Source organism: Ranitomeya variabilis, chromosome 3 (genome assembly GCF_051348905.1).
Source record: "Ranitomeya variabilis isolate aRanVar5 chromosome 3, aRanVar5.hap1, whole genome shotgun sequence".
NCBI lineage: Eukaryota > Metazoa > Chordata > Amphibia > Anura > Dendrobatidae > Ranitomeya > Ranitomeya variabilis.
In genome coordinates, this window is record NC_135234.1 from 136,410,035 (window position 1) to 136,430,532 (window position 20,498).

The 20,498-nt window shown below is 42.4% G+C and overlaps 1 protein-coding gene across 1 annotated transcript in view; it reads left to right on the plus strand.

The window, feature by feature from the left end:
• LOC143815467 (acetylserotonin O-methyltransferase-like) overlaps positions 1–20,498 on the plus strand; it is a 191,037-nt gene that overhangs the window by 16,461 nt on the left and 154,078 nt on the right. The window contains exon 3 of the mRNA XM_077294683.1: positions 20,318–20,447. Coding sequence (XP_077150798.1) covers positions 20,318–20,447 — 130 coding nt within the window. The remainder of the gene's footprint in view (positions 1–20,317; positions 20,448–20,498) is intronic.

Sequence of the window (20,498 nt, forward strand, 5' to 3'; positions counted from 1 at the left end):
TATTTATTTAATGCCTCCTCACTACCTACTTCCTTTAATTCTCTAAATGCTTTCTTTTTGTCACTTATTGCGCCCCTTACAGCTTTATTTAGCCATATTGGTTTCCTCCTATTTCTAGTATGTTTATTCCCATACGGTATATACTGTGCACAGGTCCTATCCAGGATGCTAATAAATGTCTCCCATTTTCTTTGTGTACTTTTATGTCTCAGGATATCGTCCCAGTTAATTGCACCAAGATCCTCTCTCATCCGTTGGAAATTTGCCCTCCGGAAGTTTAGTGTCCTTGTCACCCCTCTACTACACATCTTATTAAAGGAGACATGAAAACTTATTATTTTGTGATCACTATTCCCCAAGTGACCCCCAACCCTTATATTTGATATGCGGTCTGGCCTGTTGGTTAATATTAGGTCTAGCAGTGCCCCCCTTCTTGTTGGGTCCTGAACCAGTTGTGAAAGGTAATTGTCTCTCATAGTTGTCAAAAACCGATTACCTTTACTGGAACTGCAGGTTTCTGTTCCCCAATCTATTTCAGGGTAGTTGAAGTCCCCCATAATAATGACTTCTCCTTGAGTCGCAGCTTCATCTATTTGCTTTACAAGGATATTCTCCATTGCTTCCATTATTTTTGGAGATTTATAACAAACCCCTATCAGTAATTTATTATTTTTTCCCCCTCCCCTTATCTCCACCCACGGGGACTCTACATTTTCATTAGATTCACCTATATTATCACGCAGGATGGGTTTTAAGGTCGATTTTACAAACAGACACACCCCACCCCCTCGCTTATCTGTACGGTCATTTCTGAAAAGGCTATAGCCCTGTAAGTTAACAGCCCAGTCATGGCTCTCATCCAGCCATGTTTCAGATATCCCCACCATGTCATAATTATGTTCCAACAACATTAGTTCTAATTCGTCCATTTTGTTGGCGAGGCTTCTGGCATTAGTATACATGCACTTGATGTTCCTCTCTGTACCTCTATTCTTTCTTAAATTACTAACTGTTCTAACCCCACCCCCCATGCCTCCGCCACCCCCAACTTCCTTATTTGTGCCCAGGTCTCTATCTGCCCTATCTTCCCCTCCTATAAAATGAATACCCTCCCCCCCAATCCCTAGTTTAAACACTCCTCCAACCTTCTAACCATTTTCTCCCCCAGCACAGCTGCACCTTCCCCATTGAGGTGCAGCCCATCCCTAGCGTAGAGCCTGTAGCCCACTGAGAAGTCGGCCCAGTTCTGCAGGAACCCAAACCCCTCCTTCCTACACCAATTCTTGAGCCACTTATTAACCTCCCTAATCTCCCGTTGCCTCTCTGGCGTGGCACGTGGTACAGGCAGTATTTCAGAAAATACCACATTGGAGGTCCTTGCTTTCAGCTTGCAGCCTAATTCCCTGAAATCATCTTTAAGGACCTTCCACCTACCTCTAACTTTGTCATTTGTGCCAATGTGCACCATGACCGCTGGGTCCTCACCAGCCCCTCCCAGTAATCTGTCCACCCGATCAGCGATGTGTCAGACTCGAGCGCCAGGTAGGCAGCACACCGTTCAATGATCCCTGTCTTTGTGACAGATTGCCCTATCTGTTCCCCTAATAATTGAGTCCCCCACTACCAGCACCTGTCTGGCCTGCCCTGCTCTCCTATTTCCCTCCTTACTGGAGCAGTCACTCCTCCGGCTTTCAGAGGACATGCCTGGCTGCAGCAGTGCTACCCCTGTACTGGCACCCCCCTCATCTGCCAACTTAGCAAACTTATTGGGGTGAGCCAGATCAGGACTAGCCTCCCTGGCACTCATCCCTCTACCCCGCTTTCTGAGTGTCACCCAGCTAACTGCCTCACTGTCCTGCAGCTCCATCCTACCATCCCCCTCCTCATCTATCCCATTGAGCGTCTGCTCTGTGAGCAGAAGACTCCTCTCCATATTGTCTATGGATCTCAGTGTTGCCAGCTGCACATTTAGATCCAGTATCTGGGTTTCCAAATGCACAACGTGCTCACATCTCGCACAGCAGTATGCACCCTCGACCGGCTGATCAAGGACTGCATACATGTGGCAAGATGTGCACTGGATGGCATTAACAATTGTGGAGCACATTTCCTAATGGGGATTGCACCAGACAGAAACGTTAAATAAAAATAAATACAAAGTATTAATTAACACTTGGAACAGCAATTCCTCCCTTGGAAACTCCCTGATTCCAAAGTCACTGAGTCACAAGTCACACTTACCGCCGTCCACACTTACACTCAGGTCACACTCAGCTCGCTCACACTCGCTATGCTGAAAATTTAAAGATTTTTTTTTTTCCTCTATTTCCCTTCAACAAGCCACCTTGCTGCTCAAATGCACTTCCAAAAAGGACTTGAGCCCCAAACAGCTGCCCCTTATAAACCCTTGATTATGACCGCCCACCCTAAGTTAACCCCTTGTGAATATAGCTACTCTCAATTCAACAACTCACACAAATTCACACAGGTATTTGTTAAAGGCCTTCCAAATACCTCCTCACTGAGTCACAAGTCACACTTACCGCCGTCTACACTTACGCTCAGGTCACACTCAGCTCGCTCACACTCGCTATGCTGAAGATTTAAAGATTTATTTATTTTTTTTTTTTTCCTCTATTTCCCTTCAACAACAAGCCACTTTGCTGCTCAAATGCACTTCCAAAAAAATAGTGGTGTCTCAATGCATGCTCCCTGCCAAGGTTGTGGTCTCTGGCAGAGAGCTATGGAGCGCCCCCAGACACAGGGCCGCGGGGTACTCGGTACCGGGCCTCTCTGTCTCGGTCTTGGGGTTGTCACGGTGGCTAGACCCGGTCCGTGACCCTGCTAAGGGGCGTCCAATGAAAGGTGTGATGGTGCAGGTCGCGATGAATAACGAGGACACAGGGTTGCAGTCTCTTTACCTCTTTACTGAAGGCTTCAGGATCCTCAATCCAGATTACTGCTAACAGGGCTGGCTGAGACCGGCCGGTCCGAAGGCACATCCAGAGTTCCCTTTGCAGGTGGAAATCAGTGCCTACCTTCTAGCGCCTGTGAGTGGTGTATAATCGGGTCCATTCGTCAAACTCAATCTGACAGGTGCCCCGCCCCTAACAAGATGTATCAAAAGGGTGTAACCCCTCCCCGCCCTGTCAGCCAGCTGTCCCTCCTTGTCTGGCTGTCAGCTTTTGATACAGTTTGAATTGTTAATTGGATTCAGGGATTATTATCCCAGTATTGTGTTATATTAGAGTTTGATATTGTTAATTTGATACAGCGAGTGCATTCTGTAATCAGCGCACTGTGTTTTATTACCCCCATGGTATGTCGTGTTTCTTTTATAACAACAGCCTCATTATATGGAGCTGCGAGATTAACACAAACAGTTGTTTGTGGCCTCTGTAATATGTATTGTATTAAGTTTTGCTCTTATTTGCAAGTGCTGCGAGATTAACACAAACAGTTGTTTGTGGCTTCTGTAATCGCTGACCGCGACACATTTAGAATGAAAGCACCAGTATGTATCAGACTGCAATGTCAGCTAATTCTCAACATTGCATGACAGTATAATTCTCAATATTATGAAAAAAAAATGACAGTTATAAGCAGCAAAAGCAAATACAGCGAACTGCACAGAGAGCAGTTTAAAATATTTATTGCCAAATACCACAACAACACAAAGATAAAGAATACATTCTAGCTAGCTAAGTGAGTTGAACGAGGCTGATACTATAACTGCCGACAGTCCATAAAGATGCGAGCGTATCTGCAGCTCACTGAGCATTACCACTGGACTCACTTCTCTTTTGGGGCTTCTAAATGTACACTATTCTCACCCATGGCCAGTTTTCCTTTAAAATATGAATATTATTGAATATAATGTTTTACATATGTTACAGTATTTTATTTTCTGGTGCTACTTTTGTTCACGTATTACCGGCTTCTTCTTCAGTTGTGATTCGCACCTTTTCTATATAAATACGGGTAAATGAATTGTCCATTATAGAGCCATTTTGAATCCATGTTTGTTGACCTTAAACATTTTGTATAACAGATGTGACTCTCCTGATTTTTCCTGGTTAAGGGATCACTGATGTTTTAATAAACTTTGAATAAATAACGGCTCATACATAAGAAACAGTGCAATAATTCTCACCATGGCCAGTTTTCCTTTAAAAATATGAATATTATTGAATATAATGTTTTAGGTATGTTACAGTATTTTATTTCACCGGTGTTACTTTTGTTCATGTATTACCGGCTTCTTCTTCAGTTGTGATTCTCACCTTTTCTATATAAATAGTGCAATAATTCTCACCCACGGACAGTTTTCCTTTAAAAATATGAATATTATTGAATATAATGTTTTACATATGTTACAGTATTTTATTTTCCTGCTGCTACTTTTGTTCGTGTATTATCGGCGTCTTCTTCAGTTGTGATTCTTACCTTTTCTATATAAATATGGGTAAATGAATTGTCCAGTGCCAGCATAATTTTTCAGCGTGTCTGGGGGTTGTGTTATGTGTGATAACGCCCCACCCTGTACAGATAATGCCCAGTGTTAGAGTGATACAGCAATGCGGGCAGCTAACCACAGACACACTTTGCAATGTCAGCTAATTCTCAACATTGCATGACAGTATAATTCTCAATATTATGAAAAATGACAGTCATTGTATGAGTTGGACAGGCATTTATCAGTCTTTCATACGTATCACAGAAATCTGTGCGAGTTTGCAATGGACGTGCAGATCTCGTGTTACAACGCCCGCAAGTGTGAAGCGGGGTGTTTTTATACGTTTATGAAAAAGCAAAGACACTATATTGTAAAGTTTAAACGTGTATTTTATTCACAGTATTTACTAGTCAGGTGGATTTAGATTTATTTAAATTCACAGGTGGGGTGTATGTACACATGCATGATTTAGTTTAATAGCATATAGTTCAGCGATAATGTCAGGAGTTGGACAGGCATTTATCAGTCTTTCATATGTATCACAGAAAGATTTTAGTTTGATCTGTGCGAGTTTGATATGGACGTACTGGGCAGACATGGCAATAAAGTTTTTGATGTGTTCATCACTCCACACAGGGTCCCCCGTGTAAGACGAATGTCCATCAACATTCCGATTTTTACTTACACGGCGCCGCAATACTGAGCGTTTCTTTAGAGGTAGTACATTGTCAAAATCGCTAGAAGATCCTGCAAGATATCCAAACAACTTCCCCATATAAAAAATAAATGAGGAAAAACGAGGCTTAAGCAGACCCCATCATATGTATAAAATATATACTTTTATTTAACAATAATTAAAACAATATATACAACAGGAAAAAGACCTCTTCAGTTAAAATAGCTGGGAACAACACCTCAGCAGGACAAAAACAATAAATGGCAATAGAATGTATAGTATAAAGGCTAATAGTACCAATAAACACCTCAACCGCACTAATATGGTATAATATTCACAAGCAGGGAGTTATTATCATAAACGGATTACTATGGAAACAAAATTCCTATAACATCCGCGGCTTTATGTAACCATAAACCCACTCCCACGCCCCTTATGTGAGGAAGCCAGTCAGGCGAAACGGCGCTGTCGGGGTCGCTGTGGAACAGTCTCAGCTTGGAGTTTACACTGATGTAAGTTTAACATTTTGTGGCACTGTTTATGGGCATAGTCCATTTTTTATAGCACCATGCACTTTGTCTTAGCTTTGTAATAGCATTGGGAGTGGGTTTATGGTTACATAAAGCCGCGGATGTTATAGGAATTTTGTTTCCATAGTAATCCGTTTATGATAATAACTCCCTGCTTGTGAATATTATACCATATTAGTGCGGTTGAGGTGTTTATTGGTACTATTAGCCTTTATACTATACATTCTATTGCCATTTATTGTTTTTCTCCTGCTGAGGTGTTGTTCCCAGCTATTTTAACTGAAGAGGTCTTTTTCCTGTTGTATATATTGTTTTAATTATTGTTAAATAAAAGTATATATTTTATACATATGATGGGGTCTGCTTAAGCCTCGTTTTTCCTCATTTATTTTTTATATGGGGAAGTTGTTTGGATATGATACTGTGAGGTATGCATATTATTCTATGGACAATTGATATAATTAAAGATCCTGCAAGAGCAGAATCTGCAGACTGTACAGCTTGACGCACCCGTATATTGAACGGAACTGTGGGTGAGCACATACCCTCGGAGAGCTGTTCAATTTCGCTGTTTTCAGAAGTAACTTGTGGGGTGCTGACTGTGCTATTGGCCTCCTGAGTTATACAGGGACTAGCGTTCGGCGATGCAGATCGCTTTCTTGAAACGTTCTTAGATTTTTGACGTGAAATCTTGGGGCTTGGATTCCCGGAGTGTCTGGGTGCAGCGTAGCTTTCCTCACGGTCTACAACACAGATGGGCGAAAGAGGAGTTGCTCTCACAGACGCATTAGCTCTTTGTGGTTGATTCTGCGCAGACCCGTAATTACAGCGCTGCAAATCTCGTGGTTGAAGATCCGGCGTGTCTAAAAGAAAAGATGCAAGCGTCTGTTACTCACGAAATCGGTGTAAAATTGGAAAAGCTACACGCCGACACTTATCTATGATCCTGCGTAATATTTGAAAACTTAACGGCGACAGTTACCCATGAAATCATTGTAACAATATTTGCATAAATCCAGTATAGAGCAGACCAGATATATACTTACAAGTATGAACCGGGAATTGCACCTCCGCAGCTCCTGGTTTAATGGACCGCGCATTGTTCAAACTCGACGAGACGGAGATATTCTCTTTTTCAAATTGAATTTTTCTGACAGCTAGTTTACCAGTTGTAAATAAATTATAACTACTACAGAAAAAGTGAGAATCGTATGTATTTCAAGTGAACCGTTACCTTTTCTATTCTTGAGACACCTGCTTAACGAATTTCCACGTCTTTTAGGAGCATCGGGTAGCTGTGAAATTACAGTGTTCTTGACATCTACGATCTCGACGTCTGAGTCCAGAGCCTGACATGGTTCGGGAGCACGCCAGTTTTCCGGCATATAGACCGATGGGTGCGTGTCACTATCTGTATGAGAAATTGCACTTAGCCCGTGTTTACATACAAAGGATTAAAGCAGTTGACACAGTATAATATAGTTTTACGGTATAATGACATAATTTGTGTAATACAATAGTTAATAGCTGTTATAGTTTTACGGCATAACCAGTATTTGTGGCGGAATTAACACAGATAATATATATATATATATAGCTTTCTTACCTGTGATAAGGTGAAGAGCAGGCTCATTATCGTCTAACGGTTCCCCAGCCACGTGTTCAAAGGGTTCATAATTCTGCATGACGAAATTATTGCGATAATCGGGAGACATACACACCCCTTAAATAAGAAAGATTGCAGGAATATATAATTAATATAAATTACTTAATCAGAATCATCCAATACTCTGTACACTATATTCCGTATTACCTAATGGGGTCCTTAATGTAGAAAACCGACTAGAATATTGAAAGGATATATTAAATTGAAAAACCAGAAAAAACGTACTATCCTTAAAACGATATTTTATTATTAAATTGTCTAAAATCCCAATAAATAAGACTCAAATGTATGCAATCAACATCAGCCAACTGGGTTGGGTAAGCTAGAAAAATAGGGAGAAAATAGCAGATATGCCTGACACAGTCCCTGTAGGTGGCCCTAAAGTGTCTTAAACCTACCTACCAGCGGAGGTTGGCACCCTAGATTTCGATATGGCGCCCCCGCTCACCGTCGACTGTCCCTTCTTACCCTAGTAGGGTCCTACTTGCTACCCACACCCAGGTACCCACAGACATACACACACAAATTGACCAATAGGTCACACTAACCAAAAAACGTGAAAAAGTGAAAAAAGAAAAAAGTGAACGAAAAATTCTAAAAACACTGCAGACATAGCTGCATAAATGCACTAAATAGCATGTAACCCACAGTTACCTCAAAAATATTTTTTTTTTTTTTTTTTTTTTTTTTTTTAAATATATAAATAGTGCAGAGCTATGGGGTACAGCAGGGCACAGTTGGAGTGTGCTCAGTTAAATATTCGGAGGTCATGAGTAGTGAAGCCTCTAATAGATGTAACAATAGGTCACTGTCTTTGTTAGTAATTGATGACCCAAAAATCATAGACAGACCAATAAAGCTAATGTACAGAGTGGATCCCTAGGCAAGATAGCACCCCTCCGAAAAGGTTAGCAGATATATGAGTACACTCAATGGATGTAAGTATGTTGTTGGGTGATATAGATATTACACCCTAAATTGTCCAAAAATAAACAGAACAAAATATTCAACAAAAACCAAAAAACAAAATAAACCCAAATGAAAAAATTATCTGCCTTATAGGGTATCACATATAGTATTTCTTATTTAGTTTGAGGGCTAATGCACATCAGTATACAGAAACGACTGAGAACCATCCCTCATTACTCTCTCTATATTAGATGATCTGGTAAACTTTTATTGCTATGAGTAGCATATTAGTCTGCACTCTAGATGCCATCCGAGTTCCGCATCTTATACCATAGAAAAAATCAGCAAAAATATTAAACAAAATCAGAAAAAAAGAAAGAAACACAAAACAAATTGGTATCACATATAGTGTCTCTCAATTGCGTTAAATTAGTGCATCTACAAGCCCAAAATATCTGAGGCCAATCCCTTATAGGATATCACATATAGTATTTCTCATTTGGTTTAAGGGCTAATGCACATCAGAGTACAGAAACAGCTGAGAGCCATCCCTCATTACCCTCTCTATAATGGATAATCTGATACACTTTTGTTGCTGTCAGTAGCACATTAGTCTGCACTCTAGATGCCATACGAGTTCCGCATCTCATACCAAAGAAAAAATTAGCAAAATATTAAACAAAAATCAGAAGAAAGAAAGAAACACAAAATAAATTGGTATCTGGTATGGTATATTTGGTATAAAAAACGTATCTGAGTAGGTGACATATTCAATGGGATGGCGAGATGGGACTGAATATGTCACCTACTCAGATACGTTTTTTTCTTTATGTTTCTCTGTCAAGACAGACCAAGTTTAGTACTTGCTTATAGGACAGCAATGAGGGATTGGCCTCAGACATTTTGGGCTTATAGATGCACTAATCTAACGCTATTGAGAGACACTTTATGTGATACCAATTTATTTTGTGTTTCTTTCTTTCTTCTGATTTTTGTTTAATATTTTGCTAATTTTTTCTTTGGTATGAGATGCGGAACTCGTATGGCATCTAGAGTGCAGACTAATGTGCTACTGACAGCAACAAAAGTGTATCAGATTATCCATTATAGAGAGGGTAATGAGGGATGGCTCTCAGCTGTTTCTGTACTCTGATGTGCATTAGCCCTTAAACCAAATGAGAAATACTATATGTGATATCCTATAAGGGATTGGCCTCAGATATTTTGGGCTTGTAGATGCACTAATTTAACGCAATTGAGAGACACTATATGTGATACCAATTTGTTTTGTGTTTCTTTCTTTTTTTCTGATTTTGTTTAATATTTTTGCTGATTTTTTCTATGGTATAAGATGCGGAACTCGGATGGCATCTAGAGTGCAGACTAATATGCTACTCATAGCAATAAAAGTTTACCAGATCATCTAATATAGAGAGAGTAATGAGGGATGGTTCTCAGTCGTTTCTGTATACTGATGTGCATTAGCCCTCAAACTAAATAAGAAATACTATATGTGATACCCTATAAGGCAGATAATTTTTTCATTTGGGTTTATTTTGTTTTTTGGTTTTTGTTGAATATTTTGTTCTGTTTATTTTTGGACAATTTAGGGTGTAATATCTATATCACCCAACAACATACTTACATCCATTGAGTGTACTCATATATCTGCTAACCTTTTCGGAGGGGTGCTATCTTGCCTAGGGATCCACTCTGTACATTAGCTTTATTGGTCTGTCTATGATTTTTGGGTCATCAATTACTAACAAAGACAGTGACCTATTGTTACATCTATTAGAGGCTTCACTACTCATGACCTCCGAATATTTAACTGAGCACACTCCAACTGTGCCCTGCTGTACCCCATAGCTCTGCACTATTTATATATTTAAAAAAAAAAAAAAAAAAAAAAAAATATTTTTGAGGTAACTGTGGGTTACATGCTATTTAGTGCATTTATGCAGCTATGTCTGCAGTGTTTTTAGAATTTTTCGTTCACTTTTTTCTTTTTTCACTTTTTCACGTTTTTTGGTTAGTGTGACCTATTGGTCAATTTGTGTGTGTATGTCTGTGGGTACCTGGGTGTGGGTAGCAAGTAGGACCCTACTAGGGTAAGAAGGGACAGTCGACGGTGAGCGGGGGCGCCATATCGAAATCTAGGGTGCCAACCTCCGCTGGTAGGTAGGTTTAAGACACTTTAGGGCCACCTACAGGGACTGTGTCAGGCATATCTGCTATTTTCTCCCTATTTTTCTAGCTTACCCAACCCAGTTGGCTGATGTTGATTGCATACATTTGAGTCTTATTTATTGGGATTTTAGACAATTTAATAATAAAATATCGTTTTAAGGATAGTACGTTTTTTCTGGTTTTCTAATGGGGTCCTTGTAAGAAGGGGTCTGTATTGATCGCGGCGATTGTTTTTTTCACTTATCATTATTTATTTATTATTTATTTTTTATTGATATTATTTTTCTGTTTTTTTGTTTATTTATTATTTATTACATATTTTTTCTTTTATTTATTGTTATTTTCATTCTGTTTATTTCATTTTTTAGATACTTGTTTTTCTTTCTGTATTATTATTTTTATGTTCACCATTATCATTTGTGCTTAGTTATACTTATTTATATTCATTATTATTATTATTATTATTAGTTTTCATCATTATTTACTGTTTGTTTATATTTGTGTATTATTTATTTACACATACAATGTGCAGCTTTGCAGTGGTACCCCTATCTCTAGACATATATGTTCACACATTTTCTGTTGGTGTTCTCATCTCCACTAGCGTATGTCTCTCTCTACGCAGTGGCAACAATTGTTCCATATTTGTTTTTTCCTATTACTACTCCTTGTGCATCCCGGCTTTCATTTATATTTGTTTTAACATATACAGCCCGTGCGCTGATCTCCACTAGCGCACGTCTCTCTATGTATCGGCAATTACTTCTCCCTATTATTACCTCTTGTGCGGCCGCACAACGCGCCTGCCTGTCTCTGTCATGCGCACTTACCACCGAGCCGACCTGGCTTCTGCGCTTGCGTCTCTTACTTGGCCGACTTGGCTTCTGCGCCTGCGCCTCCTGCCTCCACAGGTACTTCCGGTCCGCCGTCTGGATCGTGACTCACCGCTTACTCATTGGACAATTATCACCGCTATATAGAGCGGTAGTCTTGCATCGGAGATCCACCCTCCCTGACGAAGCTGCCCAGCTGCAGCGATACGCGTGGGATTCTCCCACACCCTCTCCTCCCACCTACCAGCCAGCATGGTGTTTTCTCTATGGCGGCCGTTCTCACGTAATTATCGGGTTCTCATGTGAGCATAATTTATATACGGCTCTGCCATACTTGTAGTGGGGTTTCCTAACTGGCTGTGTTGTCACAGCGGTTATATACAGCATTTTGATGGACACCATCTCACATTTTGTGCTGCTGCACATTGATCTTTCATTATAGGGATCTGTCCAGCCATTACCCCCTAGCACTGGGTCTGGCGTGGTTGTGTGGTGATAATTTTGGGGACGCCCTTATGTTGTCATCCCGTGTGGTTACTTTACACACATGTATGGTACCAGGTTTTTTACCTCAGGCAAAAGGTTATACTGTGCTTTGCATTTAATCTTTTCTTATATGTACATATATTTGTGATTGCACCAGTATTATACTTTTTGTTTTGTTTTTCTGGCATAACATCATATGAGGGGAATGGTGTGTTTGCTTCTGATCCTGTCTGTTATGGATCAAGTTTTAAATGGTTTTACAATTTGTATGTCCTTTGTTTCTATACAATAAAGTTGGATTTCACATTTATATATCGCAGGTGTGCACACATTTATGCAGTGTCTTTTTCTTTGTGTTCAGTATTTGCATTTCCATGCATTGTGTAGCACCCTGGTCCATATTTTGATTATATATTTTTTTGGTATCAGTAGTGCTCCTGACAATTTTCTTTTGTGTTGATGTTGAGAATTAGCTGACATTGCAGTCTGATACATACTGGTGCTTTCATTCTAAATGTGTCGCAGTCAGCGATTACAGAAGCCACAAACAACTGTTTTTGTTAATCTCGCAGCACTTGCATATAAGAGCAAAACTTAATACAATACATATTACAGAGGCCACAAACAACTGTTTGTGTTAATCTCGCAGCTCCATATAATGAGGCTGTTGTTATAAAAGAAACACGACGTACCATGGGGGTAATAAAACACAGTGCGCTGATTACAGAATGCAATCGCTGTATCAAATTAACAATATCAAAATCTAATATAAAAACAATACTGGGATAATAATCCCTGGATCCAATTAACAATATCAGACTATATCAAAAGCTGACAGCCAGACAAGGAGGGACAGCTGCTGACAGGGCGGGGAGGGGTTACACCCTTTTGATATATCTTGATAGGGGCGGGGCACCTGTCAGATTGAGTTTGACGAATGAACCCGATTATACACTACCCTGTGTGTTGTAGTACTTCCCTGCTGAGCACCACGGGATAGTCCTCACAACTGTTGTGTCTGCTTCTGATGTTCTTTTCCCACAACTCTCGTTCCTATTCTGATGTTCATTCTCTCCATCCCCCAGATGATATGGCTAGGACGCACCCGTATGACGGGTAGGCCTGGAGTTCTTCCGGGACCCTAGAGTCGCCCCTCTCCCACAATTGCCTCCTATGTCTGCTTAGATGATTTAAATGAGACAGCCAACCTATAATTAACTGTCCTGCCGTTGGTTTGAAGTAATGCTTGGAGCCTAATACTTCCTCGGCGTTCCGGCCACCGGCTACGCTCCTTAGTAGGATGCTGCCTCAATCTTACGGCACGACTCCTACTGTTATTATCTCCTTTTTGCTGTGATCTCGTTTCTCACTTCTCCACAATAAACCTCGCTTCTTGTCCTTTCTTGAGATACTGCTGCAATGTAGTGCAGGCGCGGTTCCTTAACGTTCTGTCTTGTTCGCTAGGCCTCTGTCAGGATCCCACCCCTGACAGGGACCCCCCTGAATCTTTCCCCGCAACACCCTCTGCCACAGGATGTTGCCTGGTTCCAACCCAGTCACCTTCTCTCTAACTTTCTATCCAACCCCCAGTTTTACCAGATTGTGAGGAGTGGCCTAATACATAGTACCCTTAGCTCCCCCTGGAGGACAGACTGTGAAGTGTATTGGTGCCTGTGATACCTGGTCAGGTGAACTCCTTCAGTGCAAACAGACGTACCATCACTCCCCTTAGCGGCGGAGCAACAGTACTGCAAAGACCAGGACTCTGGGGCGCTGCAGCTACCTATTACTGTGTTTGTGGATAGTGGTTCGGCCACTAACCTCATTGATGAGGAGTTTGTGCGCACAGCCGGTTTCAGGATCGAAAAACTGCCTCATCCTATCCGGGTGGTCACCATCAATGCCGCTCCTCTCCCACAGGGGGAGATTACTGAGTTTGTGGCTGAGGTTAAACTCCACATTGGGGTCCTACATGCTGAGCAAGTTACATGTAAGGTGCTCAGTAATCTTCCTGCTCAAATGGTTCTGGGTTTTCCATGGTTGGCTGTACACAACCCGGTGATTGACTGGAAAACTCAGGACATAATTCAGTGGAGCGGATTTTGCCAGGAGAATTGCCTGGCCACATATGTGTCCGCTGTGACTCCTAGCATTCCTGAGTCACTGCAGGACTTCGCGGATGTGTTCTCTGAGAAGGGTTCTTCAGAATTGCCACCACATCGCCCCTATGACTGTACTATTAGGCTAAAACCAGGGGCCAAATTACCGAAAGCTAGGATGTTTAACATCTCTGGTCCTTAGAGGCAAGCCTTAAAAGACTACATCGCTGAGAGTCTGAGCAAAGGGCACATCAGGCCTTCATCCTCGCTTGTGGCAGCGGGGTTTTTCTTCGTTAAGAAGAAAGATTGTGGATTACGCCCGTGTCTGGATTTCAGGGAGTTAAACCAGATTACGGTTCGTGACCCATACCCTATGCCACTGATACCTGATCTGTTTAATCAGGTGGCTGGTGCTAGGTGGTTCTCTAAGCTTGACCTCAGGGGGGTGTACAACCTCATAAGAGTCCGTCAAGGTGATGAGTGGAAAACGGCTTTTAATACTCCTGAGGGTCATTTTGAAAATCTGGTGATGTCATTTGGTTTGACAAACGCGCCTGCTGTTTTTCAGCATTTCATAAACGATGTGTTCTCTCATGTCATGGGAAAATTCGTTATTGTGTACCTTGATGACATTCTCATCTATTCATGCGACCGTGATACTCATTTAGAGCATGTTAGGCAGGTGTTACAGCTGCTCAGAGAGAATAAGCTCTATGCTAAACTGGAGAAATGTGTATTTTCGGTTCAGGAGTTGCCTTTTTTGGGTTATACTGTGTCCGCTTCTGGGTTCAAAATGGACGCCGCTAAGGTGCAAGTGGTGTTGCGTTGGGAACGTCCTGATAACCTAAAAGCACTCCAGCGGTTCCTGGGGTTTTCTAATTATTATAGAAAGTTTATTAAAAAATTTTCTATCATTGCTAAACCGCTCATTGATATGACAAAAAAAGGTACCGATTTCTCTGCCTGGTCTGAGGCTTCTGTGCGCGCATTCGAGTTTCTGAAAAACAGTTTTGCTTCAGCTCCCATTCTGGTGCAACCGGATGTATCAAAACCATTTACTGTGGAAGTCGATGCATCTGAGGTTGGAGTGGGGGCGGTGCTGTCTCAAGGCTCATCCTTGAGCGACTTGCGTCCTTGCGCCTACTTCTCCAAGAAACTGTTGTCCGCCGAACGTAACTACGATATAGGCAACAGGGAGTTGTTTGCTATCAAGTTGGCTTTTGAGGAATGGCGACACTTTTTGGAGGGGTCGGTTCACCAGGTTACTCTTATTACCGACCATAAGAATCTGCTGTATTTGGAGTCAGCCAAGCGTCTGTCCCCCAGGCAGGCTCGCTGGGCATTGTTTTTCACTCGGTTCAACTTTTTTGTCACTTACCGACCTGGGTCTAAAAACACTAAGGCGGATGCTTTGTCCAGGTGTTTTCTGGGGGGAGAACCTCGGGAAGAACCAGTACCCATCCTCCAAAAGGGTGTAGTGGTCTCGGCTCTCACGACCGAGGTTGAGGCTGAGATTGCCGAGGCTCAGGAGGAGGTACCACCTGAGCTTCCCGTTAACAAATCCTTTGTACCGCTCCATCTTCGCCTAAAGGTGTTGGGTGAGCATCATGATGCTGTCCTGGCTGGCCATCCAGGGGTTAGGGGTACATTGGAGTTGGTGTCGCGTCGGTTTTGGTGGCCCAAAATCCGACAGGACGTGGTCTCATACATGTCAGCATGCACCACGTGCGCTAGGGCTAAGGCACCCCGCTCCCGTCCTGCTGGCACACTACTTCCTCTGGAGGTACCCAGTAGGCCATGGACGGAGATCTCCATGGATTTTATTACAGACTTGCCTTCCTCTGCTGGAAACACGGTCAACTTGGCGATTGTTGATCATTTCTAAAAAATGTTGCACTTTGTGTCTTTGCCTTCATTGCCTAATGCTAAGACTCTGGCTCAGGTATTTGTGCAGGAGGTGGTCAGACTTCACGGGGTCCCGTCTGACATAGTGTCTTATAGGGGTACTCAGTTTGTGGCAAAATTTTGGAAAGCATTTTGCTCACGGCTGGGGATCAAGTTGTCGCATTCTTCGGCGTTTCGTCCTCAGTCAAATGGTCAGACCGAGCGTATGAACCAAAATTTGGAGCAGTACTTACACTGTTTTGTTTCCGACAACCAGGAGGAGTGGTTGATGTTCCTTCCTTTGGCTAAGTTTGCCATAAATAATCACCGCCAGGAATCTTCTGGGGAGTCTCCGTTCTTTTGTGTTTACTGGCATCATCCTCAATTTTGTACTTTGAGTCAGGAGGGCTCTTCCGGCGTTCCGGAGGAGGACATGTTAGGAGCACAACTGTCATCCGTCTGGAGGAAAGTGAAACAGCGCCTGTTGAGCGTGGGTGGAAGGTACAAACGTGTGGCTGACAGTAGACGTGTGCCAGGTCCGGACCTGAGTGTGGGTGACTGGGTGTGGTTGTCCACAAAAAACATAAGACTTAAAATACCATCCCTTAAATTGGGTCCTAGGTTTATTGGTCCGTTTAGGGTCGCCGCCATCGTTAACCCAGTAGCTTACCGATTGGAGCTCCCTACGGTGTATAAGATTCACAACGTGTTCCACAGATCGTTATTAAAAAAGGTGGTGGGTTCTGTGGACGTGGTGCCTATTCCACCTCCAGTCTTGGTGGATGGCAATTTAGAGTTTGAAGTCTCCAAGGTGGTTGACTCTCGTGTAGTGCGCCGCACATTACAGTACTTGGTACACTGGCGTGGTTATGGGCCGGAGGAGACGTCTTGGGTTCCAGCTTCGGACATACATGCGGACTGGCTGGTCAGTATGTTTCACCGCCGCAATCCGGACAAGCCGGGTCCTATAAGTCGTGAGGGCCCTGGGGTCCCTTGTAGAAGGCGGGGTACTGTCATGTCGGACGCTGTTCACACTAGGGCGTCCGACAGACAGCGGTAATACCTCATTCGTCCACTATATGCTCAGTGGCGCCGGTTAGATTCAATCCAGATTATCCGGGGTTAATCTGGCTAGTACTCGGGTTGAGGGCTGAGTCACGCCCACTGCCTTTAAATAGTTTTGCTGGGCTTTGGGCGTCACCGATTATAGCTTCTGTCGTGTGCTTGGTTATCTCGGTCTGGAGTGGTGGTCTAGGAGAAGGAGTTTCGTATCCGGTGGTGTATTTCCCTTTGTCATATTTTCTCCTTCCTTTATTTGTATTATTTTGCCCTGTGCACTTATAGTGTATTCCTATGTGACTGCGGCGTGTGTTGTGAATTCTGCTCTTGGGCTCCCTCCGGTGGTTGTTGGTGGTAGTGCAGTTGTCTTGGGGTTGTAATCCAGGGCAGGTGTTTCTGCTGATTGCAGCTCTATTAGGTATTTAGGTGTGCAGGATCCATGAGTCAATGCCAGTTGTCCATTGTACTTGGAGGGATTGCATCTCTCTCTGGCTCCTCATGCCCTGCTGCCAATTCAGCTAAGATAAGTGTCTGTTTTTTTGTCTCTGTGCACACCTGCAGTGTGCTTTGCAATTCAGTGCAATTCATTGTGTTTTTTGTCCAGCTTAGACTTTGTTTGGATTTTTCTCTCATGCTGGATTCTCAGGAGATGCAGATATACTTTCTATGTCTTTAGTTAGATGTAGTATATTTGTATTATCTGCTGTGGATATTTTTAGGATTTTAATACTGACCGCTTAGAATTCTGTCCTATCCTTTTCTGTTTAGCTAGAAGTGCCTCTTTTGCTAAATCCTGTTTTTCTGCCTGCGTGTGTTTTTCCTCTTATACTCACAGTCAATATTTGTGGGGGGCTGCCTATCCTCTGGGGTTCTGCTCTGAGGCAAGATAGAATTCCCATTTCCATCTATAGGGGTATTTAGTCCTCCGGCTGTGTCGAGGTGTCTAGGACGTGTTAGGTACATCCCACGGCTACTTCTAGTTGCGGTGTTAGTTTAGGGTTTGCGGTCAGTACAGGTACCACCTACTCCTGAGAAAGTCTCATGTCTCTCATGCGGCTCCAAGGTCACCGGATCATAACAGGCGTGGTGCATATTTTCCGTTATCCTTGTCTGTGCTAACTGTGGGTATTGGTGTGTGGTCTCTTCACTGGGTGGTGGTTTCAGCCTAGGGTTGAAACAGGAGACAGGGTGAGGGTGGAGGCCCAGACATGCACACCATCAGTGTAAACTCTGGGAGAAGGGTCAGTCAGGGTTTCCCAGAGTTGAGGGAAATCGCAGGGGCCTGGGTTATTAGCTCTTGCCTACCTAGGCTTCCCGTGACAGATGCCCCCTTGTCCCTGTCTCAGGTCTATGATTAAAAAGATCATCAGACAGGTCTTTGTACTGTCCCCTCATATATTTATACATTAAAATAAGATCACCCCGTAGACTTCGTTTTTCCAAACTAAATAGCCCCAAGTGTAATAACCTATCTTGGTATTGCAGACCCCCCAGTCCTCTAATAACCTTGGTCGCTCTTCTCTGCACCCACTCTAGTTCAGCTATGTCTTTCTTATACACTGGAGACCAGAACTGTACACAGTATTCTAAGTGTGGTCGAACTAGTGACTTGTATAGAGGTAAAATTATGTTCTCTTCATGAGCATCTATGCCTCTTTTAATGCATCCCATTAATTTATTTGCCTTTGTAGCAGCTGCCTGACACTGGCCACTAAATGTGAGTTTGTCTTCCACCCATACACCCAGGTCTTTTTCATTGACAGTTTTGCCCAGTTTTAGAATTAAGCACATAGTTATACATCTTATTACTTCTACCCAAGTGCATGACCTTACATTTAGCCCCATTAAAGCTCATTTTCCATTTGTCAGCCCAAGCTTCTAGTTTACATAAATCATCCTGTAATATAAAATTGTCCTTCTCTGTATTGATTACCCTGCAGAGTTTAGTATCATCTGCAAATATTGAAATACTGCTATGTATGCCCCCTACAAAGTCAGTAATAAATATGTTAAAAAGAAGAGGGCCCAATACTGACCCCTGTGGTACCCCACTGCTAACCGCGACCCAGTCCGAGTGTGCTCCATTAATAACCACCCTTTGTTTCCTATCCCTGTGACAGCTCTTAACCCACTTACACATATTTTCCCCTGTCCCCATTATTCTCATTGTATGTATCAACCTTTTGTGTGGCACCGTATCAAAAGCTTTTGAAAAGTCCATATACACTACGTCCACTGCGTTCTCTTGGTCCAGTCCAAAACTTACCTCTTCATAGAAATTAATCAGATTTGTCAGACAGGAACGGTCCCTAGTGTACCCATGTTGATATTGGGTCATGAGCTTATTCCTCCTCAGATACTCCAGTATAGCATCCCTTAGAATGCCCTCCAGGATTTTACCCACAGTAGAGGTTAAGCTTACTGGCCTGATGGTCAGGATTAGTGACGCATTTACGGCGCTTCAGAGATTGACAGCAGCATTTAACAGGTTAATAGCTGCAGGTAGATTGTGGTACATTACGGGCACTTGTCAGCTGTTGAAATGAGCTGATGTGCCGGAAAAGATGTGAGCTTAGCTCTGGAGCCCACATCAAAGGGGGAAACCCGACATGTGCCATACATGTATAGCGCATGTTGTGAAGGGGTTAACTCTTCCTTGTATTGTTATTCAAAAAGTCAGCAGTGTGAGCGGCATTTTCTTACCTCTGGACCTCAAGTATCACCAGTATTAGATAAAAAATACAGGGTGAAAAGCAGTACGAGCTGCCTCTCCTTTCCTCAGTATCACTGATATTTCCAGTATTAGATCAGATAGACAGGGTAGGGAGTAGTGTTAGCATATTAGGTCCGTTCCTGTAATGTAGTGTGACTTGGCTCAACTCTGCAGACTGTCAGCCCTGTTAGTGCCTTGTTTTTTGCTCATGTTTATTGTATTTGTCTATATTTGCCCCCTTTTCACATGTAAAGCGCCATGGAATAAATGATGCTATAAAAAATGTATAATAATAATTAAACATCAAATATTGTTTACAGACACATCAATAAAGTATTACATTGACCCAAATTTAGTGGGTGCCCTACACATGCGCCTGGGAGCAATGCAGAAAGTCTGAATCTTGCCTCCACTGCCTTCCTTCACTGATGTTGGTGCAGGTCCATCCCTTGTCATCGGAAAAGCAGTTGTGACTTTCCACAGTGCTCCTGATTCCACAGCAGTGGCTATTTTGTATAAAATGACAGTGAGATTCCAGTCTGACACAGAGATGCAGCAGCAGCTGAACAGGAAGCACCAGGTATGGTGACTGTATATCAAAATGTTACATTTATTGTGGTGATGGATGGCCGCTTTAAGTTACACATCACACCTTTTGATGCTGATTTCTGTCAGTCTGTCTGCATTTCATACAATATGATCATAACTGCAGTCTTAATGGACAAAATTGATATTAACACGCTTCCAAAAACATTTATATGCAGTAATACAAAAATTACAAATGTCATATTTTACTTTTCTTTCCTTTCTTTTAAGGTTATTATTCCAATACTGATGTTTCCACTGTATATTTGGTCAAGTCCAGCCCTCGGAACCTCTCTCATATGATGATGTATTACTCTCAGACCACATACATGTGCTGTCACTTCTTACCACAAGCTGTAAGGTACTGTACGTCTAAATGCAGCAGAGATGATAAAAATTGTACATTAAAGAG